Source organism: Epinephelus lanceolatus, chromosome 13 (assembly GCF_041903045.1).
Source record: "Epinephelus lanceolatus isolate andai-2023 chromosome 13, ASM4190304v1, whole genome shotgun sequence".
NCBI classification, from domain to species: domain Eukaryota; kingdom Metazoa; phylum Chordata; class Actinopteri; order Perciformes; family Serranidae; genus Epinephelus; species Epinephelus lanceolatus.
Genome location: NC_135746.1, coordinates 6,632,943 through 6,658,878, shown reverse-complemented (window position 1 = coordinate 6,658,878; position 25,936 = coordinate 6,632,943). Strand labels below are relative to the sequence as shown.

The following is a 25,936-nucleotide window of genomic DNA, read 5'->3' as shown; positions in this document are numbered from 1 at the left end:
TTTTGCATCCGAGCGGATTAAATTACGTTTTTCCTATTTTTTTAATCGCAAACCTCCAGGCCAGAGGGGGCGCTAGTGAGCTCCGGCCAACTGGATGCTCACGCTCCGTAGGAGGGGCCCAAATGTTCGACATCGCCTCACCCGGCGTGAACGACAGCGGCTAAGCTAGATGGTGCTTCGAGTGGGCAGCTAACGGTTGGGACTTACATTTCCAAAGGCAAGAGATATATATCTATCTCACTGGGGAGCCAGACAGCGCCACCATGGCTCTTTACGAATATGTCACTCAGGACCAGCTCGCGGGCTTCGACAAGTACAAGGTATGATTTATAGCATGCTAGCAGCTAACGTTAGCCACTGAGCCGACAGTGTGTTTAACAGCTAGCTGTCACGATCTGCAGGGTGCTTCCACGGCAAAACGTGTGTGAAGGTAGCCACAGTGAGCTAGCGTCATACCAGCAGCTCGTGAAAACGTCCTAGAAAAATAAAAGCACGGTTTAATGTGGTCAGTTACCAAAAGTATGATCTGCTCAGTTTCATTTTGATTGTTTATGTTTGCTGCTATGACCATACTGTTGATGTTTATGCTCCCGTTCTCACTAACCCCTGACTCAATAGCATTCAGGTTTAAAGAACGAAAGTAAAACAGCATTACGCTCTGCATTATAAGTCCATTAAATAAAGATAATAATGATGATAAAGGAGTAGTAGTAGTCACATACAGGTGCTCCCTGGATACTTCAGGTGCACTGTGTTTATTCCATCTCATGAAGCGCTCATTGCATCCGTAAAGTATACTATATATAAGAATGTAAAGTGCAGATCTCCTTCAATAACAACCCAAGGCACACTGTAGGGTTTTTGCAAAAAATAAAATGCCTTTTTTTACATGGCGATATAGATTAAAAAGTGCCAACGACTCACAGGTCTCACAGGTCAGGACAATGACCCTGAGGAACACATGTATCATCTTATATTTGTTGATTGAGAGTATACTTTACTCATGCAAAGAGCCCTTCGCAAGATGGAATAAAAGTAATGTTATTTAAACTTTGCAAAGTCACATCTTAAATGTCAGTGTCAATCTTTGGACGCAATCATACGTACATCTACATCCTATTTATTCTGTGTAACATGGCTGTGCAGTTTCCTACCATGCAATAATTTACAACTTATTGTGCAAAAAACATTTGTAGGCTATATTTCTATTCATTAACAGTAAATATACTACACACCATGTGTGTTCAGTTATCCTATGCAACCATCAGTCATCGACTTATTCATCTTTGTACAAGTGAAAGGTGTTTATAGATATATTAATTTATCTTATTTGTATTTTTTTTAATCCTTTTAGCACTCAATCACTTTTCCATTTCTTCCCTCTTGCTTCTGACCCTTGAGCTGCTGTTAATAAAGTCTTAGCTTAGCCTATCTTTGCTTAGTTTATGATGTTGACGAGTAGTATTTTATTTTGAAAGTGACTACCGGAAGTCTCCTTGTTTGCCGTCTTTAGCTTGACATTGGCGCAACTGTGCTAGTAGTTAGCTAGCTCATCTTTCTCTTCGGCATTGCCTGGGTGTAAAATAAGGCTTTACATTTTGTTTCCACACATTTCTGAGAGTCCCTGAATGTCTCCTCTTTGTACTGACGGCCAATTATTTCGCTAATATTGTGAACACAGCTGATAAAGTGACCCAAGTAGCTGCTGTGAAGGATAACTCAGTGAAAGCACTCAACTTGAACCTGCACAGTGATGGGAAGCCCCGACAATAAACGGGCGGTGACAAGTTAAATCACTTTTCTGAGAAATTCTTGCGACCACAGAATTGTGTCGTTAAACGGTTTGAAACAGTGTCATCCTTTCTGAATGTTACTGAAATGTTGTGTTGTTTATTTAATGCCCATAAAGATGCGCATCAGTGTGGCAGCACAGATACAAAGAGCCTGTTGTCTTGTCACTGGCTGTGGAGGACTGTAGGAAACAGGAGTGGCAGCTGTTAAAGGACACAATGCTATCCAGTTTTGATACGTGTAGATAAAAGTAGTTTATGATCAATATCACACACAGCGTATCCATCTAGTTATCATACAAGCAATAGAAGCGATTTTGAAATTGGTCCAGTACTGGGCGAGAGACCAGCAGCAGCAAACCAGCAATGTAACCACTGGGGGCAATTGTGCACCTTCAATGTACAGCCAATGAAAGCCCTTATTTTTGCCACTGACAGGCTCAGATTGTTAATATAAGTGTCTGACAATTTATAGAGAGGACCCCTACAGAGATAGACATTTTGTCAAATAGTAAGATCCTTTTCAATTAACCAGAAACAACCCCAAAACACCAAACCCACTAGACGCCATTTAAATTAAGAGTAATTTTAGCGTGTGTAGAGCCAGCAGATTTTTACATCTAACTGGGGGAATTAAGGGTTTATTCCAACCTAGTCTCGCTCACCAGACCTTTCTCAAGAAAAGAAAGGTCTGGCTGCGCAGACTTTCACTTTAAGATTGGAGGAAAAAAACGCCCCAGCTTTTTTTATTTCTTTCAACCAATCACAATCGTTCTGGGCGGTGCCACAGCAACGGTGTGCTTGCAAAAATATTTTGCAAAAATTTTGTTTTGGTGTAGCGCGCCCACAAAAATATCGCCTACAGGACGCGAACCATGGCAGAAAAATGGCTACATCCCCGCAAGATCAAACACCACAAAAGTTAGTAAAGGACGTGTTGAAAACGGTTGAAAACTGCTACACAACCGGAGGTGGTAGGGCAGGACTTCAGCGGGTGGCTCGTTCCGCCCCATGAGAGGCTGATCTGTGCAGCGAACTTCTGCTCACTCAGACTAATTCCAACCAAACTAGAGTTGGTTATTGTTAGAGCAGTCGAAAGATGAACCAAGATGGCTTTTTTTGTTTTATTTTGCCTCTGTCGACTTTGAATGAAGTGTGTTTCATGATGATAAAATTACTGTTTGTTTAAATGGAGTCTGGTGGGTTTGCATTAGCAATGTTAAGTTTTGTGTTTTGTAGTTGCACAAAAAGGATCTTTGTCCTGGACAAAAAGCTCTATCTCTGTAGGGATCATCTCCATAATATTGTCAGACATGTATAATAACAATCTGAGCCTGTCAGTGGCAAAAACAAGCGCTTTCAGTGGACGTACATTGGCGGTGCACACTTGCACCGAATGGTTGAGCCGTCTAACTCAAAACCCCTAGTAGTTATTTAGACACAAAAACATGGGATAAATGGTCCGGATAAAAAAATACTTGTTACCCATTAAGACTGTGCACTGTCAGTTTTCATGCACTCATATCCTCAGTCATTTTAACCCACACGTTTTGCAACAGTTCTTAGACCGATATATTTCTTTAGTTCTGTATTTTCCTGTTCATTGTCCTTAAATGACTCAGGTGTAGGTCGTCCAGACTCTCTTTAATTACCGAGTGAAACTGCTCCGTGAGCTGTTTATCATGCAGGACCTTTTTTTCCAATAATTGCTTTTTAAGTGGCTCAGTCCACGTGTCGGCCGCTGTGCTCGAGCTTCAGCGTCTGTAGAACGAAAAATGACAAATGTGAGTGAATGGATGGACTCTCTTTGACGCAGTGTTTGTAATAAAGGACAGACAAAAGCACACGAGAGAGAGGGATTGTGCCGCTGATCGTCTCGCTCCGTCTTTAAAGCTGTCATCCATCTTCCTGCCTCTCACATCTGTCACGCTTAACAGAAACCGCCGCCTCCCTTGGTGTGAAAGCAACTTGTGTGTCTGTGTTTGTGCGTGTATGTACAGTTCTGTTTGTTCAAGATGACATTGTGTACGTGGTGATGATTAATCACATTGGTTATCTTGTTGATTTGAGGAACAGAGTCTTTTGATATTAAGCAACATCATGATTGTTTATTTAAAAAAGGTGTTATAATGGATCAGACGATTTTAGACCAAGCACAAGCTTGTCCAAGTTTGAGGAAGAGTGCTGCGTGTCCTCAGATGGCTGTTGTAGTATTAACTGCTTCAGTGCAAACACAGGTATGTTGTGGTTCATTTGAACTCCAGAGAGCCCACTGCAGTTATGACACCAGTGCAGTTTAAAATCAATAATTAAACCTCTTGTAACCACCTGAAAATGCAGATCTGAGTCCCCTTCCAAGTGAACTAGGCGTAAGGGTAAAATTTAAAACTAAAAAGTGCTCCAAGAAAACTGGGAGGCATCAGAGAGGCAGGATTTTTGTTCTTTATTGGGAAGCTTAGCATAACCAAACACACAAAAATCACCTTTACACACATCTGAACTTGCATGAGCAGCAGAGAGGTTACATTACGCCATAGCACCCACACATTTTCAACATGCCTGGATAAAGTATCCGAGACTGGGATCAGGTTTATTTTGATCTGCATGATGACAGGCCAACAGAATGATCCAGTAAACAAGTTACACGTGATGCCATATGACCTTTATTTTACAAGCTGCAGTTGACTTGCAATGAGATGAATCATATATAAACTGTTTGTGTTTGATAATCACATCCTGACTGATCTGATTTGTGTCTCTTTGCAGTACAGCGCAGTGGACTCCAATCCCCTGTCTGTCTACGTCATGCACCCTTTCTGGAACTTTGTGGTGAAGGTGAGAAAGACCTGTTGAGGTGTGTGTGTGTGTGTGTGTGTGTGTGTGTGTGTGTGTGTGTGTGTGTTTGTGGGCGTACATCATTAATGAGGTTTCCAGCCGTCTGCTGTGATACAGTAACAAGGCGGCCTTATCCACCACCTCCGCCTCCTTTGTATGTCACAACACGCCAGTCTCTGTAATAGCTTGTTCTGGCTTTTGGAGATACCGTGTTTTTCTGAAAGCAGAGATAAACCGACTTGAGTGAGTCTGGGCTCCTGTGAATTAGTGCTGGGCGATATGACAACATATAGCCGGAACTAAGGCAGAATTTATACTTCTGCGACGCCACACCTATGGCATAGGCTCTGCGTCAACATAGAGCCTACGCCATAGCCTGACGTCCACCTCCCCAGAAATGCAGCAACACAGACCTCCTGTCTGTTTCTGTAAGCTGACACCATTTCCCTCAGTGGAAACAAAGCTTTTATTTACTTTAATTTCACAGATAAGAAACAATAAATTGTGAAGACAATAAAGCCTCCACAAAAATAGCATTTTAAGTCTTGTGTCTGATTTATCCTGGCTTCATATCAGCAGAGGAAATCTCTGATCGTCGCTAGGCTAATTTATACAATGTAAAATGCCATAGGCTTGTGCTAATAATGTTAGCATGTTACATTTGTTTGGAAAACGTGTTTAGTATAAGACAGTTGTTTGTCTGTGAATGCTGCGAGTTATAGTGAAGCTGAGTTGTGTATTTGTGTTTGAAATTGTCTCTATTAAGCCATGTTTTTCCCAAATTTCCCAACCAGTATCCCCACCTGCGAAGAGTAGAAATGTGTCCACCAGTAGAGATTTGGCAATGCAGTTTGTACAACAGGAGCTGTTCAGGGCAGACTATGTAAGAAATCAGGGCTGGAGTCTTGTGTCACCATGTGCTCTTGTGAAACCAGCTGTCTCACAAGGTAACATGATTTGGGCAGACATGGAGGAGGAGAGTGACGCTGTAAATACAGAAACCTGTAACACTGGAAATTATCGTTCTCAGAAACCTTAAAGCTTCTTTTTTGAAAGAATTTTATTTTTACTGTTTTTGAGATTTGTTTTTAACTTTATTGTTGTCTCATGTGAGAAAGTGTTTATTGTTTGTGTGGAAGATCACAATAAAAGAAGTAAATAATAAACTGTGATGTCAAAATAGTCACTGTATTGTGATAAATACTGTTACTGTGATATAAAATTACATACAGAAGGTTTTGACCATATCGCTCATCCTTAATATGATCATTATGTCAAAAGGACCTGGGGTCCATTTCACAAAGCAGGTTTAGTGAAAACTCAGAGTCTGTTAACCCTGAAATGAGGGAAACTCTGAGTTTTCCGTTTCAAAAAGGGAGGTAACTCAAACCAGAGAAAGAGGGGTAACTCTAGCCTGTTTCAGAGAGAGAGGTAACTTAAGCTCTCGGTCAGTTACCGTAGTAACAGACTCTATGAACCTAACCTGGTCGGGACCAGGTTTTTCTCAATGAACCTCGAGTTTCTCTCTGTCTCCACCCTCTTTCAGAGCCACACACTCCATTCGATTTCCTCATTCATTCAATCAGCAGGCGAGTTTTGGCGTAGCCTAGTTCTGCCGTCTGTCATTTTAAAAAATCATTTAAAAAATCAGAGTCAGTATATTAGAAGTCCATTAGGCACAGTAGGTGGCGACTTTTTTCACTAACATGGCATGTCCTTTTGATAACGATCCCGTGGATGAAGGTGCAGCATTACTGCGCAGAGAATTAAATATTCGTAGGAAGATGGTTATCAGACCGCGCATAGATGTTTTAGCATTTCCACACAATTATCTTTTTGAGCGATACCGTTTCACGTCACAGTCCGTCATCTACATACACAACCTAATCCGTCCTTATTTGCAACATTACCAATCGTAGTCATGCTTTCACATCCCAGCAGAAAAATTTGTGTTGCGCTGCGTTTCTTTGCAAATGGAAGTTTTTTGTACAATGTCGGAGACGCTGAGCACTTGAGTAAGGCAACTGTATGCAGGGCGGTCAGAAAAGTGTGCTCGTTTTACGGGCATCTGCCTTCTTTCTGTTGGCTGAGTAGAAGTCTGTGTTAGTTTAAATGGGCTTAATTATTTAACAGAACATGATATAGATGAGAAGACATTTATGTGTGTGAAAACAGCATTATGTTGGGGATAAAACTGCACAGTCAAACAGCCACTTAATATTTACTTTACAATGTAAAACATCATCAAAATCAGGTACCCCCATGAGATTATGCCGAGGTCTTACCTGTTTGAACAGTGTTTTTATATTTCATCCTAAACTGCTGCCAAGTGCGCTTCTCCTCCGCGGGATTGCACCAAAATGAAATAAATTAATAGGCTACCATTCAAGCAGTTTTCCCCTGTAATATTATTGTGATTGCAAAAGACTACATTTAAACTTACGCATTGACCGGAGCAGCAATGTTCTCCCACGCTGTCTCCCTCTCTTTTGCAGCTGCAGCGGTGTTGCACTTCTTTTTGAAAACGTGTGCAAACTCGCCGTATGAGCACATTAAGATTTCTAATTCTAGTGGGGTGAAAAACGCAGCCCTCCTCTTCCCCGTTGCCATGGTGACTCGTCGAATCGGGGCTCCATTGATGCTGGCTTTTTATTGTTGTGGTGCACACGCTTAACTCCAGGTGAAACTACTCAGAGTTTATTAAACTGATTCAAATCAGCTGTTTTGGAACCGGAAACTCAGAGTTTCCTATCTCAGAGTTCAGGATTAGACTCAGAGTTTGTTGAACCTGCTTTGTGAAATGGACCCCTGGATGCTATTTTCCCATGTTTTTGTGTCTAAGTGACTAATGAGAGAAACTCTTGTTGAAATTGGTCCAGTTTAAAGAGAAACAAAAGGCTGCAATGTAATTTCTACTGCCGATTGTGCATTATCAATTTACGTCCATTAAAGGGCTTGTTTTTGCCACTGACACTGTGTGACAACATTTTATCATCAGTGTCTGACCTTTTAGTGATGCTGTCTGTTTGGTATCGTGTGTAACCAAGTCACACTCAAGGAGAAGTCTCACTCTGAAATCTTGCAGACTTCTCAATATTTTGATAATCAGCTAAATATTCAGCAGTGACACAGAAAATCTTCTAGATAACACTAAGCTGCACTTTCTGTACTTCAACACGACAGACTCTTCCCATCACTCCTCTCCTCACCTCTCACTAATGTGTCCGCTGCTGTTTTTCCTGCAACAAGTCACCTCTCATGATATTTCAGAATGAGCCTTCTTATTGAGACTTGGTTACACACGTGAACAAACAGACCAGATCAAGCGAAAGGTACAAAGAAACATTTAATTTCTCTGTAGGGATCCTTTCCATAATGTTGGCAGACACTTTAATAACAATCTGAGCCTGTCAGTGGCAAAAACAAACACTTTAAGTGGACGTACATTGACGTGCGGTTCGTTTGGGCAGGTGTGAACACAGCAGTCACACTCACGTGAAAATGGGGTCCAGTTAGTCAAATACCAAACTTTCTCTTTAAGGCTGTTTATCTATCTTTATCTGTCTCTATGACATTGTGTTTTACAAAATTCACACCCCTGTGCTAAAAGTATCTCAGCCTAACAGTTATGTAACTGTCCATAAAGTGTGACAGCAATAATTACTGTCTACTTCTATAATTAAGTGTCAGTATTCTGATGAGGAGATTCTTTGAATGACGTGTTAATTAACTGTTACTATCTTTTTGTCTCTGTCCGTCTCTTCCTCAACAGTTTCTACCGACATGGTTGGCTCCAAACCTCATTACATTCACAGGCTTTATGTTCCTTGTGTTGAATTTCCTCATGTTGGCCTTCTACGACTTTGACTTCACTGCCTCAGGTTTGTCCCTTAAACTACTTCTTTTTCCCATAGTTGTGTTTGAGCAGTACATGAGGGTGTGTTCAGTTTATTTTGTCTTAGATGAGAATCAGCTCATCTGTGTAGAGGGTGGAGAGAAAACTGGAGGCTTGCATGTTGGCAAGTTTGTTTATTAAAGGCAAAGTCCATCACTTGCTGACACATCAGTGCCCATGGTGGCTCAGGGTAATCACTAACCCATGACATTCCTACAAACACACACACTGACCTACGACTGTTAACATGTACAACATGATCTGTGCAACATAAACAGAGAGTGACGCACAGCTCCTTAAAGATACTCTGCTCCATCAGTCTGTTGTCTCATATAATGACTCACCTTTCACACACATGATTGTACAAAATAAAAGCACACACAGGCAGACATGACTCATACTGTCACCTTTAGACTCGTCACAAAGACTGGTCACCATGTCCTCACAAGAGTATTTGCTGTCAGGAAATTATACATGCATGTTAATGGTTCACCCAAAGATATGATCCTCACAAGCCACTTTTTCACTACCTCTTCAAGGCAGGAATTTCACACCGTTCTGTTTAAAAGTACAATCAGAGAATGGGGGACAGAGTTGTATCGCCTCTGAGCCCAGACTGGAGGTAGAGACAGTGCCGAAATGACTTCTGTATAAACAGACAAACAAACAAACAGCTGGCAGGACGGGATCGTGGGCAGCACAGTTGGGATCTTTTGACAACATATCATGCGTGCGACCCACCGCGGGAGATTTAATTCCTTTTTTTAATTCCTTTAAGGGTCATTCTGACTAATTATATAAACTAGTCCATACCCATTGGTAGCTTTGTCACCTTCTACCTATGCCAATCCTCAATGCCTATGTGCAGTTTCACATAGATTGACCACGTCAGTGAGTAGAAAAACGTGGGACAGACAGAATGACTGACTGACAGAATGACACACTGACAATTTCCATGATTATTTACAGCATACCATACCATGACTTAAGGCCCGTTTCCACTGAAGAAGTTCCTGGTACTATTTGGGCGACAGGAACTTTACAGGAACGTCCTCTCACTCGGCCCTCTCAACTGCCGTGTCTCCTCTGTGCGGCAGAGTAGGAGGAAGGTTCCTGTAAAGTTACCGAGCTCTGGATGTGACATAATAGTTGCGCAACCATTTTGACCGGGGCGACGCGGCACATTTCTTGCTTTTCTTCTTACGACTCGTTTTAAAAATGCGACTCCTCATCTGCTGAGTTTTAAAAATGCCGGCTATTTTGTTGCTTTCTGTTGACGTCACATCCCGCCTTGAGTATATCCAATCAGGACCAAGTAAACCCCAAGCCCCACCCAGGAGTTTTTCGGGGCCGTTCTGAGTACCTACTCTGAGGCAGGGACTTGTTTAGCCCCTGTAAACGTTCCGGAACTCTGTCCTTCGGGGGTGGTTCCTGCGGTGGAGACACGCACCAGCGGCCCCGGCCCCGTAAAATTACCCCGAAGTTCCGGCGGTGGAAACGGGCCTTTAGTCATACCAAAAAATTAGAAGAAAAAACCAACATTGGTCCACAGGGGGAGCCACAGCGATCGGTCGCATTTTAGCCATTTTGAAGCATTTTTCTGTTGTTATAGCTCCACCCAGTTGCCAATTAGAGTTAAATTTCTCCAGTCACCTTGAGGCGTCCTGTTCTACAAATCTACCAAGTTTAGTAAAAATCCATATGGTGGTTAGGCCTAGATAAGAAATTAGCTCTCTAGCGCCCCCATTCTGTTTGATGGGGTCAATAATGGAGGGGTCCCCTCAGATTATGTGTGGTCACATGCCTACAAAGTTGCATGGTGATCGGTGAAACCCTTGAGATGTTATACACCTTTATGTGATGAGCCACGCCCTCCACAATATTCATTGCCTTATAGAAGCTCAGTTTTAGTAAGTTTTCCAACTTTTGCCAAGAGGGAACTTTAGATATTGGTCCCTAGATTATGTTCACCCAGTTTCATGCAGATCGCTCAAACTTCCTAGGAAGAGATCGATTTGAAGTGTTTTTCAAAAAATTCAAAATGGCAGAAAATCTATATAAGCGGAAGTTATGGGTTCTTGAGGCAAATGTGTTCCTCATGAGGAGAGGCATCTCTGTGCAAAGTTTCATGTCTCTACGACATACAGGGCATGAGATATGCCCATTCAAAGTTTGCAATTTCACTCGGTTGCTATAGCGCCCCCCTTTGGCCAATTGATGTAATATTGCTTCATTCGCATCCTCCAATGACCCTCTACCACTGTGCCAAATTTCACATGGATTGACCAAGTCAGTGAGGAGAAAAACGTGGAACAGACACACAGACAGAGTTTTCGTCATTATATAGTAAGATTCTGTAATACCGTGACACAGTGAAACTGCAATATTTTCTGAGACGCTTATCATACTGTTAAAATCTCATGCTGTTGCAACACTAGTTAGCAGCTAACTCAAATAAGAGCAATGGCTGAAAATGTCTGCAAATAGGGAAAACAGTGAGGTCTGGGAGCTCCTTAACCTCCGAGCAGAGGATGAGATCAGTGTCATATAACAGGGGTGATAAATGATTGTTATTACATATAAAGTGCTGCCGACATGTATGTTTTATGTCTCACTAGAGGCTGGCGCTGTTATGTTACATGTTACGCCTGTTACACCTCCTTTGACTCGACAATGTCAGCATGCAGTCTATTATCACATACTGGAGCAGCATGATGTCGCCATCATTTGGTTCTGTGTAAAAATGCAAAGGCGACATGAAGAAGGGACTCTATGGCGACCTGATAGCGCAATCTCTATGTAAAACGGCTACAGAGTTCTTTGTATCTTCACTGTCCTCACTGAGATCGATGACTGTGAAGTCAACAATGTCGGCATCCACACTGATGAACGATAGCTTTCTGTAAACATTCAGCACAAAGCATGTGCACTGGATGTGTCGGCAGCTTAAATAAATGGACAATAAATGGAATTGCTCTGAAAGTGATTCCAATGATACCGTTCACCACTGTTTTCATTGGTGTCATGATAGTTGTGGTGTGGCCCATCCACTTGAATTAAATAAATCTTTTAAAACGATATTTATTTACAGTCACTGTTATGGTTATTTTCCTCAGTGTCGACGGCCCTTTAATCTCTTGCTCTCAATTTCTCTCTGTGTAGCTGTGTGATTCATTTTTACATTATTTGTGTCTCAGCTGCAGGACATGAACATGTGCCTAGTTGGGTCTGGGTTGCTGCAGGGATCTTCAACTTCTTGGCCTACACACTCGGTGAGTCCTCACCCCTGCAGCCCATGTGTGTTGTTCTTCTTTGACTCTTGAGGGGTGCAGGGGCAAATTCCTCCTGATGGAATGTATTCTGTACAGTGACTCTTAAAATCAGACTCTATTCTTAACCAGTAAGGCTGGAGTACAAGTCAGATATACTGCTCCTGATATCCTGTAGGTTTTAATATATTTAATTCTGTTTCATCGCATGATTATCATTGAATTCACTGCTTTGCGAGAACGATTTTGTAGTGAAAAAATACAAGACATACAGTCTGTGGTTTCAGCTGTAAGCACTTTGATCAGCCGCAACATTAAAGCCACTGACATGCGAAGTGAATAACATTGATCATGGTCTTCTGGGAAACCTCGGGTCCTGGCTTTCATGCAGATTCCTCTTGACACACACCACCGACCCAAACACTGCTACAGACCAAGTACACCTCTTCATTGCAGCAGCACTCCTGGATGTCAGTAGGCCCCCAGCAGGGCAATGCGCCATGCCCCTCTGCCAAAACTGTTCAGGAGAGTCCTGAGGAATGTAACAATGACCTCAAGGTGTCAACCTGGCTTCCAAATTATCCAGATCCCAATCTGATTGAGCTTTTTAGGGGCATGCTGGTACTTCTGAGGTCCTGTGTCCATGCCTCGACAGGTCAGCGCCTACTCCGATCCACAGTGGGGCCTCTGACCTGTCGAGGCATGGACACAGGACCCCTGGGGTGTCCTGTGGTGTCTGGCACCAGGGCGTTGGCGGCAGTTTTCTTTGAGTCCTGCTGGTTGCGCCTCATGGATGTTCGATCAGATTAGGATCTGGGGAATGTGGAGGCCAGGTTGGCCTTGAGCTCTTTGTAACACTCCTCTGACCATTTCCAGGGCAGTGTTGGCGGTGTGGTATGGTGCATTGTCCTACTGGGGGGCCACTGCCATTAGGTTGGAGTGGGTACTTGGTCTGTAGCAGTGTTTGGGTACATGGTGTGTGTTAAGGGGCATCCACATGAACGTCCTAGCAGAACATTGTATTGTAACAAGATGATCAATGTTATTCACTTCACCTCTCTGGGGTTTTAATTTTGTGGCTTATCACTGTGCATCTGGTGCAGGGTGCAAAATTATCTTTTTTGTCCAATGAATGTTCAAATTTTACCAGCTACTCAATACAGTACCATTGATTTTTGTGGCTGATGAGTGAAACAAATTTACCAGCTGCTTGCACGTTTTACCAGACTTTGGCTGGTGGATGATGCTCATTTTGTCCCGTCTTAGTGGCATAGTGGTATGTCTTGATATTCTGAAAAAGTAGGACAGCTGAGGCAGCTGGAAGACACTTTCCCATCACTCGCTTGGCTGATGCTATCACTGTAATTCCTGCTTAAAGGAATACTTCAGCTACAAACTCACCATTTGTAAATCAATTAGCCATGTCATGTTAGCTTGAATTCATGAAGAAACATGCATACCTTCACAGAAAACAGCAAACATTGATTTTTAGATGTCAGATTTAACAACAGCAAAACATTATCAAAACATCTATTTACAAACTCTCACACAGCTCCTGCAGTATAATCCAAGTCTCATTTATCCAGAGTCAGTGCTTCGTGAACACATACATTGTCAATTGTATTGGAGTCTGGCTTTGAAGAGAGTGTAGATAAGTTTCATTTTCAGTGAAGGTTTTAGCAAAAATGCATGTATTTTTGGCAGTACTGAGCGTACGGCTGTATGAATTACACTTAAAGGTATAGGTAAAGGGATAGTGCACCCAAAAATGAAAATTCAGCCATTATCTACTCACCCATATGCCGAGGGAGGCTCAGGTGAAGTTTTAGAGTCCTCACATCCCTTGCAGAGATCCAAGGGGAGAGTGGGTAGCAACACAACTCCACATAATGGAGGCTGACGGCGCCCCAGATTCAAACGTCCAAAAACACATAATTGAAACCACAAAATATCTCCATACTGCTCGTCCTACAGGCTACAATGAGGCTAAAAACAGAGTTCAAATGACGTATTTCCAAACAACTTTTTATGTCGGGGCTTCAGGACACTTGGATCACTATGGACGAGCTCATTTTTGGGTGCACTGTCCCTTTAAGTTTATAAACAGATGTTTTGGTACAGTTTTGCTGTCAATTGTCGTCCTCAATCCATCAATATATGCATATTTTAACTGTTATCTGTAGAGGCATGCAAGAAAAATGCTCTTCATGAAAGCAAGGCATGACTGATTTTTGGGTTAAGTATTCCTTTAGAACCAGCAGCTAATGATGAACCTGTGAGGCTCAGTTTTTGGCTTTTTAAAAACCCTTTGATATGAAGCAAATCAGATACAGGAATGCAAGTCCACAAGAAAGTTCCCTCTGGATCCTGAGCTCCAAAGGCCTCCTGTTACCCTCTAGAAATGATTAAAAAGTGCTTGAAATGGGAGATTCCCCCCCCCCCCCCCCCCCCCCCCCCACCCACTTGATTCACCTCTCTCAAAGCATATAGGCATATAGCTGAGCTTGTCAGATAGGATTCCTGATAGGTCACAGTGTAAAGTTCTTTTGTATTCAGTTCATTCAGTAGTCACACTTCTTTTTGTTTGTTTAAATTTAGATATATTCCAAGCAGCAGTTACTGTTTAGGTGCCCTTTAGCAAAACATTTCAAGCTTTAATGTGGAACATGATAGCATGACATTCAAAACATCCTGAAACGCCCTGAGTGTCTCATAACTGACCCAAATCAGACATCCGCGACCAGTAAGAGTCTGGAAGAAAATGCATCAGTATCTTTGAATTGCATGAATACATAACATCACAAATAAACAAATATATCTACATAATATATATATATATATGTCTTTTCTGTGTAAGGAAACCTTTATGGCTGTGTTCATCATTGTTTCCATGGACACAGTGAATAAACAAAGCTGAAAATTAGATTTTTTTTAATCCTTTTTCAACTGATTTTAAAGAGGGAACAGATAGGGTTTGTTTTTTTTTTAGCTTGGCGCCACCTTGCGTCAGCAGTGTTGCTCGCACTGTCACAAAGACCAAATTGACCGTGGGGATCAGACATAATCAATAAAATGTAGGCTGTAAAGTCACCAGTATACCTCTATGTATATGTAGAATGAGAAGGTGTGTGGACACTATACTAAATAAATGAGTAAAGAGACCGAGCAACAATTATCAGATTTATCTGAAGAAAAAAACAAATAGTAATGCAAATAATTATACCAGAATGCACAGTACCAGTACAAACAACTCACGGTAAATTATAATCACTGTCTACTATAATCACTATAATATTAATCACTGTCCGAGGGCTGCCATAGAATGGCAACGAGGATGTCAGCCGACCAACACTCGCTACCCGCTCCCTGGTTGCGGCGATTTGTGATGCTGGCCAGCTAGGAATGAACTAGCAGCCAGTACAGTACAGTCCTCTCTGGTCTAGCTAACATTTAGCCGTGTTACTTACTGATCCATTAGAAAGAAAGCTAGCTGGACATGGGTTTTGAAACCTCTTTGGTCACGGAGCTCCCTCCATTTCTTGAACGCCTGACTGAGGTTTACTCTTGTTTTTCCTCTTCTTTTATCACTCTTCTTTTTGCTCTTCTTTGCCTCCTCACACAGAGGAGCTCCTTTTCTTTTGGGAGGCCGTTTTTCACTTGTCTCCACACTTTGTCCGTCTGCCATTGTGCTCCTGACTCAACTATCTCATGCCCCGGCCAGTTCCTCATAAGGACCAGCTCCAGTCCCTGATTGGCTGACCGACCAGTTTGGCAATACATGACGCGTTTTCTGCCGTAAAGCAGATTTTTTCCGTGAAAATTCGTCCCCGGTGGCAGAAGCTTATTGCAAAGTCACTAAGTAACCTATGTAAATGCTGATAGTCTGATTTTACTGTGTATACTACCCTGTGCAACCCACATTATTTTCATAATGGTATATATAGGCAAAAATGCTGTCTGTTGCCTCTTTAAAGACTAAAGTATGTGAGGAACAGTAATACAATATTGTTTATTCAATGTGTTAAGGGAAAATAACACTTTTATAAATATCACCAGTAAGTTAATTTCCTCTTTCGGCAGAGATGAACTCGTCTAGCTTTGGTGTTAATTAATTTGTATGTGCTACAGTACCTAGCTACAGTCTTCTGACAATTATTTAGCAATACAATAGGATACAGTCAGAACTTACATGTTAACACTTGTATTGTTAGGCCTTTTAGTCACATAATAAACATCTAGCTGTTCATGCTCAGATGTCAAATATGGTCTGAGAAATCTACTAAGAAGTCTGGAAATTTGAGTCTGGAAGAGGATGGAAATTTGAAATAAAATTGTGTAGGAATGCTGCACACAGCCTGTATTTACTCCCAGCTACTCACTTATTACGCCTGCCTGGTCAACACATCGGCTGACTGGTTTATAGTTCACATAAATGAGGCTCTACAGTTTTGTGTCAAGCTGCCCTGGTCAATATTTGTTTATAGTGGATGTGATGAATGTTTGTCAGAAGGGTTTTCTTGCAGCAGATATTTTGGGTGGAGGACCCAAAAACTAAATTAATGCAGTTTTAATTGTATGTAAAAAGATTGTTGTATTCCAGGTCATGAATTTAAAGAACTGTTTGATTTAATGCTGGTTGAATGTTCACCATTTGATGCGATTACCTGAGGCGTTTAAAGGGTTACTTTTCTTTCCAGCATTGAGTTAAACCACAGCAGCAAAAAAGGCTGCAATGTAACGTTAATGGGCAGTTGCACACCAACAATTTACGTCTCGTAAAAGTGCCTGTTTTTGCCACTGACAGGCTCACATTGTTATTGTAAGTGTCGGACATCATTAGGGTAGGAACACGACTGAGATAGACCTTTTTGTGAAAGAACAAGATCCTTTTTGTTTTACCAGTCACAGGCTCAAATTGCCATCGCCAAACCCACCAGACTCCATTTAAATAAATACTAATTTTATAATCGTAAAACACTTCATTCAAAGTTGACAGAAAAAAAAATAAAGCTAACACAAACCATCTTGGTTCGTTTTTCCATTGTTTAAATGATCACCAACTCTGGTGTGGTCGAAATAATTCACCCAGTTAGATGTGAAAACATCCTGGTTGTATACGTGTTAAAATTACTGTTTATATAAATGGAGTCTGGTGATTTCAGGGCCTCGTTTCCACCAGACACTTGCAGTATGGTACCTTTGGATCAAACAGTAACCCTTCAGACATGGTACCTAGACCCTGGTGTTTCCACCACAAACAGTCCTCTTAGATGTGGGCGGGCTTGTTACCACTCACTGCTCCGTCCAGCACTCACTGTATTTCCTCCTTTATCAGTCTGCACCTGGTTTATCATCCACAGAACGAGGCTGCACGCCGACATTTTCAGAACAAAATTGAACAGGCTGCAGTGAGAGTCTCTCTCCATGGGATATTTACAAATAGCAGCTTTGTGCATTTAGTCCTTCTCAGGCAAGCTCAGGGGTTTAGTGTTGCTGTAGCCCACAGGAACGACGGTCTGTGACACTTTTTTTTTTTTTTTTTTTTTAGCAGTAAAGATTAGAATATATGCAGTTCACATAACACAGTCAAAATCAATGTATATTTTTTAACACTTGAAGATCCACTTATTACTAAAAGTGTATGTCATCCCAAGAGAGACAATAAAAATTAATGGAATGGTCAAAGTTGTCACAGTGAAATTTAAGGTGTGCTGATGGATTCACGTCATCAACTCATGCACTGAGGAACATTACAAGTTAACGTTCCACCTTAAAAGTTTCCGGCAGTCGGCCCAGTGGATGAAGTTATTTTTTCTCAGACTCCAGCTGCTGTGAGAGGCAGCAAAACATCCTTTCATTTTATAGTTACAGTTTACTAATAAAACTCTCCACAGTATGAACAGTGGTTACATGAGCCTCAAAACCAGACACAACTCAGCCCTGAGCAGAGTGACCGTCCTCTACTGACCAATCAGACTGCAGTGTTCACAGCTCCACCTTTTAGTACCAGATCTGTGTGCTAGGTACCCCAACAGAGGGGGGACCAAACATGGAGACAGTTAGGAACGGTTCCACTGGTACCATCCACAACTTTTCACAGTGGAAACAGAAAAAATCAAACTGAACTAAACTGTACTGTACAGCTCGGGGGAATCAGGGTTTTAATGGATGTAATTGACAGTGCACAAATTACACTACAGCCTGTTTCGCTGCTGCAGGCTGCTGGCTGCAGGGGTTTCACTCCATACTGGACCAGTTTCAAAACTTGTTGTCTCCATTGGTCAATTAGACAGAAAGACGTGGGAAAATGGAGTCCAGGTTGAAAAGCACCAGAGTTCCCGTTAAAGGAGATTGTAATTTCAAGATACCGATGTGACTGTGCCACACCCTTATTCCTCTCCATCCCTGTCCTTGCAGCAAGATGAGTCACTATAACAGAGCAGTATTTACACAGAAAGGTGTGACACTTAAGTATTATAAATGTTTTAACAGGTGCTAAAAAAAATTCCAGGATTAAGAGCCACTGAATAATTCCTCTCATTAGAAGGCACACTTTGAGTTTTTGTTTCCGTGTGACAGCAGTTTGTAGCATTTCTCCACAAATAATGAATTAAACTTTTAAAGTTATAATAAAAGCACCAAAGGGGTGAACGGAATTTAATCCTTTATAATTATACACAGCTCTCTCAATGACAGTGCCGCAGCTATAGATGCCCTCAAATTTGCCCCGGGCTGTTTGGCAGCCAAATAAATAGTTATTTTACTGTCAGATTCTTTCTCTGTTTGTGTTTGTTTGTAGACATTAAATCTGCAAACCAGAATAAAGTGGGTTTAAAATCCAGCTGACCACTTTGTGAACCATTGAAATAAAACAACTTTTTCGTTGTGGTGTGTATTATGAGGATGTGTTCGCAGATGACTTCCATGTGTGGATGAAATGCGTGTCGTTCAGATCAGATGCTGTGACAGTGAATTGTGAAAGAGTTACAGTTATGTGACTGTGGGCAGCAGCTATGGCTGAGTATGAAATACTGTATTTTTATTTGAATGTTCACATAAACATGATCTCTGTCTTTTTTCTTTGTGTGTAGATGGCGTTGATGGTAAACAGGCTCGTCGCACCAACTCCTCCACACCACTAGGGGAGCTGTTTGACCACGGCCTGGACAGTTGGGCCTGCATCTTCTTTGTGGCCACTGTCTACTCCATATTTGGGCGTGGGGAAAGCGGTGTGGGCGTGGCCACACTGTATTACATCCTGTGGGTGGTGCTGTTCTCATTCATTCTGTCTCACTGGGAGAAATATAACACTGGCATCTTGTTCCTGCCGTGGGGGTACGACATCAGCCAAGTGGTGAGCAGGACGCACAAATACAAACACACACACACAGAGGTTAGCGCCGGTCACCTTCATGACACACCGTCCTTCTGATGACTTGATGTCTCGTGTCTCGTCTCCTTCCAGACCATCTCCCTGGTTTACTTGGTCACTGCTGTGGTCGGCGTGGAAACATGGTACCAGCCAGTCGTGTGGCGATTCCTCTACAGAGACCTTTTCACCTTCATGATCATCGGTGAGCTGTGACTCGTCACTCTGAATTCATTCATTCACCCACTGCAGAAGCTATAACAAGTCATGTCTTTTGATTCTCAGCCTGTTCCTTCTGTGTGACCTTACCCATGAGCCTCTACAACGTCCTGAAGTAAGTCAACTTTTCATCAGCCTTCTGTTCATACTTGCCAGCCCTCCAGTTTTCCCAGGTGACTCCTGTTTTTCACTGTGACCACAGTTTCCTCCCCGGGTCACAATTCTACCATATTTCTCCTGATTAATGAAAAATGTTGACACCTTTTTTCGTTTTCCTTATCACAACCTGTTTCTCGCACCGTACAGTGTGTATGAGCCCTAATGAATGAATGAATGAATCATCCCCGAAGGTTTTTGTAGTGACATTAGGAACAGTTAAAAGAGCAGCTGCGGAGGATCTCAGTGTTCGTGGAGGGACATAAGGTGATAGGGAATCTGTTATACAGAAGGGGGTGATGCCATTAAGTAAATAAAAGGACTTTAAAACCAATTCTAAAAGATACTGGGAGCCAGTGAAGGTTACGTAAAACAGGAGTTATACGGTCTCTCTTTTTAGTTTTTGTTAAAACTCTTGCATTGTTATTCTGAATGCTCTGTAATTTTCCAGTGGCATTTTTAGGTAGGCCATTGTAAAGGGCGTTAACAATAATTAACACGACTGGAAACAAAAGCATGAACAAGCTTCTCAGCATCTCACTGGCTCAGTAGAGGTCGTACCTTAGCTATGTTGCGTGAATAATAAAATGAAAGTTTTGGTTAATGAATTGAAATGAGTTTTAAAATTGAGATCAGAATCTAAAATGACAGAATCTAAGACTCTAAAAGGCTGCGCTTTCCTCCCCATCACTTCCTCCCTCCTCCTCTGACTCTCCATGGCCCAGGGGCACCCATCGAGTGTGCATGAGTCAGTTGTGGGTCCCTGGTGTGGGCCAAACTTACAGCTGGGCTTTCGTTCCTCTGTCTGGCACTTTACTGGAGTAACAGCTTAAAAGTAGTTAACAAAATAATGCTGATGCAATACTCTCACTTTATTTTTATTCTTTAAAAGTTGTCCGAGTGCAGCAATCAAACTCTCTGAAACTTACATTTTTGGGTGGGAAGGACCCTCTGACCCTGCTTTGGTTTGGAAAGCCTTTTTATTTTGGAGGTTGGCAGTTATGGCTCTGTTGTATTGATGGATTATTGTTATTTCACGCAGCGCTCTGAACTCTTCACCCTGTGTGGTTTTGCAGGGCTCACCGCAGTAACACTCTGAAGCACAGCAGCCTGTACGAAGCCTTCCTGCCCTTCCTCTCTCCCTTCCTCCTCTTCATCTTGTCCACCATTTGGGTGGTCTTCTCTCCATCCAACATCCTCGAGCTGCAGCCCAGGATCTTCTACCTCATGGTGGGGACAGCCTTCGCTAATGTCACGGTGAGTGTCGGCTAATTTCACAACCACACTACATAACTGTCTGTGTTCAGGTGTTGACGTACCTTTATTCATGTGTGAATGTGTTTATTCTGCAGTGTAAGCTGATTGTGTGTCAGATGAGTAACACGCGTTGTCAAGCGATGAGCTGGCTGTTGCTGCCCATGGCGACAGTGGTGTTGCTAGCGGTGACCGGGGTGGTCACCAACGATACCATACTCTTGTATCTGTGGACAGCTGCTGTCATACTAGCACACATACACTATGGCGTGTCAGTGGTAAGAACACACACACACAAATACACACATGCATACGCACACAGTACCTCTGTTTAAATAAAGAAATTAAAAGTCATGTCAGCTAAAATTATTTTTTTAAAGTATTTTGAAACAAAACTCCTAGATCAGAGGGTTGCAGAGTTTTAATGAATGAGTGCCAGTTGAGTGAGGATGGATGGATGGATGGATGGATGGAAGGAATGAATGGATAAATGTGATGAGCACTTTGAGCAGTTGAAAGACAGTTCATCCATTTACCATCATATGGTCAAGGGTTGCACAGGAGAAGTGCACACACTATCACTTTTTAATACCCATGACATTTTTATGACATACTATGACATTTTTTTAATGTTTGTATGATGTTAAACTATGATGTTTTTTCTTCTTTTCTGACATGCTATACTATGACATTGTTTTACCTTTTTCTGACATGCTATACTATGACTTTTTTTTTTTAAAACTTTTTTATGACATGCTATACTATGACATTTTTTTTTTTTTACTTTTTTCTGACATGCTATACTATGACATTTTTTATTTACTTTTTTCTGACATGCTATACTATGACATTGTTTTGACTTTTTTATGACATGCTATACTATGACATTTTTTTTTATTTACTTTTTTATGACATGCTATACTATGACATTTTTTGACAAGCTACACTGACATTTTTTGGATTTTTGACATACTATACTACACTATGATATAGTATACTTTTTTTTTTATACATTTTTACAAAATGCTCTTCTATGATTTTTTTTTTACATTTTTTTGACATGCTATACTATACTGTTTTTGTCATGCTGTACTGTGACATTTTCTGACTTTTTTTAACATGCTATGCTATCATATTTTGACATTTTTTAGACATGCTGTACTATGCTGATTTTTTTTTTTTTTTTTTTTTAACATGCTGTACTATTGGCATTTTTACGACATGTTATACTATACTATGTTATACCATTTTTTTAATGTGTTATGCTTTGACATTTTTATGATATCTTTTTGATGTTATGTTGTGACATTTATATATCATATACATGACATTACTGTGACAATTCTAAGGGCATATTATAGACATGCTGTACAAAATAGTTATTTAATCTGTTTTTTGTTTGTTTGTTTGTTTGTTTGTTTGTTTTTTTTTCCCGTATCTAGGTACAACAGCTTAGCAACCACTTCAACATCTTGGCCTTCTCCCTGAAGAAGCCCAACAGTGACTGACAGGAGGAGGAACGAATCGGCTTGAAAGAAGCAGAGGTTTAAGCTCCTCTGCTTATCGACACTTCACTCTCATCACCACGGAAACCGCATCCCCTTCCCTCCATCCAAGAGGACACTGCAAGTGGAATGGACTGTGGCCCCGTTTTCCACTGTCTCCAAACACACCCAGACAACAAACACACACATTCCTTAACAACCAACCAACCTCTGGTCTCTGCGATGGGGCGGGCCCAGGGGCTCTGGCTTCCGTCATTGGTGATTGGCTAACTTGGTTGAGCCAATGAGGTGCAATTGTTTCCTACGGAAATGTGCTTCAGTCATGAGGACAGGAGCCATGCAAACACACACGCACACACACATGTACATACATGACTCTGCTTTCGTGCAGATAATTTATATCTCATGGCAGGTATTTAAAACAAACACAGCCACACACACACACACACACACACACACACACACACACACATTCACAGTTACACTCACTTAGTATTATGAATGTATAATATGCCTTGGGGAAACGCCATTTAAGTTTTATTATATTAACAGGAATGCCTCAAGTAGTGTCGTTTAAACCTGACCAAACCTCTAAATAGTGGCCGCACATCCACAGCTGTGTCCAGAGTTTAAAGGTTTAGTCACTTTTTGTTTTAATCATGGGATGATTTCAGTTTGAAATCCCAGTGATATGTGTTAATATCTATATATATACTGTATGTGTTAAAGGGGTTTGGGGCATTTTATTTTCAAACTGAAATGAAAGTTAAAAAAAAGATTAGTCCTGTAAAACATTGTATAAATTTCCCTCTAATTATTTCCACATTCTGCTCTGTAATGACGGTTATCATGAGTGAACAGAGTTGGATTTTGACTAACCAGGGCAAGAACTGACCAGGTTGACCTCTGACCTTCTGAGCTCTTACTAACCTTCCACTTGGACCTCTGACAGAGCACTGACCTCCAGCTCTCCCTACCCTCCGAGGTGTCGTGTCTTCATGCTGATTCGTTCTGTTTTATTTTTTTTATTTTTATTTTTTTTTTTTTACATACATGGAGTATTTTGTTTATCTGTTGCCATGGCAGTAGTTTGTGGTTTTAGTCGCGCAGCGCTTGAATGAAGAGTGCGTCCAAAAACCGTCATCGGAGCGGACTCACTCTGAAGGAACAAGCCGTCGCACAGGATGCCACAAACGCCACAACACCGCCTGGTGTCACACTGCTCTCACAGATATTATCACACCTTTTCTACTGTCTGTCAGAGAACTGTTTCTGTCTGTTTAACACTGTTTGTCTGTGTGTGATGCAAATTATGTTTTAAATGGAGAAAGTGCATATTCAGCAGTGGCTGCGGACTGGACTCCTCATCAAACAGGGATCTGACAGGGCTTACCGATGATTTGTGTCACCTCCCACTGCAAACATGTTCTTAATGTTACAATGGGGACAGTTTGTCAGTTTGGACGAAGTATGTTGTTTTGTGTGTAACTTGTCTCTCTGAAGTGACTAATCTTGTCTGTCTGCAAGGACTCTCCCAGACCTTCAGTATCTGTTGACAAAGTAAAAAAAGACCCAGCTACACTGAAGAGTTTCACATTGCAAGCTTGGCCTGATTGGAAGTTAAATGGTCAATATGGAGCCGAGACGAAGGGATGAAGTGTTTGGGATTTCTACGATTGGGAGTTATGTGTCTGTTATGCGAGTCTGACTTTAAAGTCACAGTAACAATCATCTCATATACTGTAAAAGTGTGACGATATTTTATGATTAAAGGTACATTAGACACTGAGGATGAAATATATGAAAATGTACTTAGATCTTAGTTTTACATTTGAAGTACAAAACTTTTGTTATTGAACACTGAACATAAAACTGCAGCTACGACCCTGTAGAGTCTCTGTAGTGCCGTCATGACTGGGAGAAACTATAAGATCCAACTTTACTGCCACGACACCCAGTAACTTGTCCCAGGTTGGTTTCCAGTACCAACTGGGGAACACTCGCTTGCAGTCGTAAGCACATAAATAGTTGAAATTTGATTTGCCCCTCATCTGTGACTTTGGAGACCGTAGATTGTAGTGACGTGAGAACAACTGTGAGATTTCACCACCGAAAATGTTTTCTGGTGGCTGTCTGGGTATGTGCAGATTCATGTGTACAAGTCTGTTAATGTATGGGTGTATACTCTGTATGTGTGGGTATCTGTGTAAATACATATATTATTTCTTTGTTTTTATTTTATTTTCTAAACCACAAATGGGATTGTTATCCAGTAGGCCGCGGGGCAGTGTGTCGGCTCTGAACCCTGCAAAGCTACGGATTGTCTGTAGCGGTTCCTAGATCTGACCACACGGTTTTTGTTTTTTTTTTTGGTTTTGTTTTGTTTTTATGATTCTGATTTTGCAGTTCTATTGGCTGATTGGATCTGGTCTTGTCTCTGGGATAGTTTGGAAAGGGGACGAGCTCTGAAACACTGCGTACAATGCTAAATGCAACAAGGGATTTCATATATCAACAGGAAAATGTTAGCTGGGTGAAAATGTGTGCCAACGAACAAAAATCAGGCAGAAACAGCAGAACAGCCCATGAAACAAGTGAAACTCATGCAGCTCAATTCATTACTTTGCTTTGGATACAATTTTAAAATTTCTAAGCTGCTTTTTTGGGCATTTTTTTGTAGTGTGCTCCTCAGCTTCACTCAGTTCTTTCTAGAAAAACAATCTTAACCTCCCCTCCATCCTGGATCAACAAACCAAACTGTTCAAATTGTGACTAAGTTGTTGTTAAATGCTGCCCTGGCAAACAGTCCAGGGCTTCAGTGTGGCTACTTGTGATGTTGTATTTAACCGGTGAAAGAAAGGGCGGTCCAGAAACAAATAAAAGTGAATTTCCTTTAACCACTACTGTGTTGTACCCAGAAATGTGAACTCTTACAATGCTTTTCTTTAAGGTTGAGTGAATGTAAAGTTCCTTTCAGAGCCACTAGAGACCAGCAGAGAGCAGCTTTATGTACTCTGCATATTATATTTCTTCCCTTAAAGCCCTACCAATGAGTACTTACAAACTTTCACTTCTCTCCATTGCTTACATTTCTTACAAAATATTTGCAGCTGCATTAACGTGCTTCTTAAACTACCTTTTCTTTTCACACACACACACACACACATCACAATATAACACACACCTCCCATTTGAAGCACATGTAGCAATGCCCGTAACATGCCCGTAATATGTAGAAATGTTTCGGTGAATATGCATTCAAAGTCAACAATATTTGTGTTTTGAAACTTTAACATAAGGAAATACAGATAGAAGTTGACTAAAAACTTGAAAAAAGATTTGCCATAAGTCTATCAAACTTTCTAAAGTTTTCCCAGAAACCAAAGTTCGTCTTCAACTAAGTGCAGAAAAATCAATGGCTGAATGTGGAGGAGTTACATACAGCAATGCTTGCACTAACATCCATGATCAAAACCATCCTATGTAGATAAGAACAAGGATAAACAATAGTACATTAAAAAGTAAGAGGCTAGTAACACAGCAGTTAAGACCCCTGTAGGAAATCAGTACAACGACTCCAAATCAGCCAAGCAGATTTTCTTGAACAGATCAAAGTTTTTGTTTTTGGAGAAATAAGTTAACTT

General features: G+C 41.3%; 1 protein-coding gene across 1 annotated transcript; it reads left to right on the top strand.

The window, feature by feature from the left end:
• Window positions 1-117: 117 nt before the first annotated feature.
• Window positions 118-25,192, top strand: selenoi (selenoprotein I). Its single transcript, XM_033648999.2, has 10 exons — window positions 118-320; window positions 4,557-4,625; window positions 8,398-8,506; window positions 11,718-11,792; window positions 18,881-19,143; window positions 19,255-19,363; window positions 19,444-19,492; window positions 20,610-20,790; window positions 20,886-21,065; window positions 22,230-25,192. The coding sequence occupies exons 1-10, from the start codon at window positions 264-266 to the stop codon at window positions 22,335-22,337; spliced, it is 1,200 nt and encodes a 399-aa protein (XP_033504890.1). The 5' UTR covers window positions 118-263; the 3' UTR covers window positions 22,338-25,192.
• Window positions 25,193-25,936: the final 744 nt, after the last annotated feature.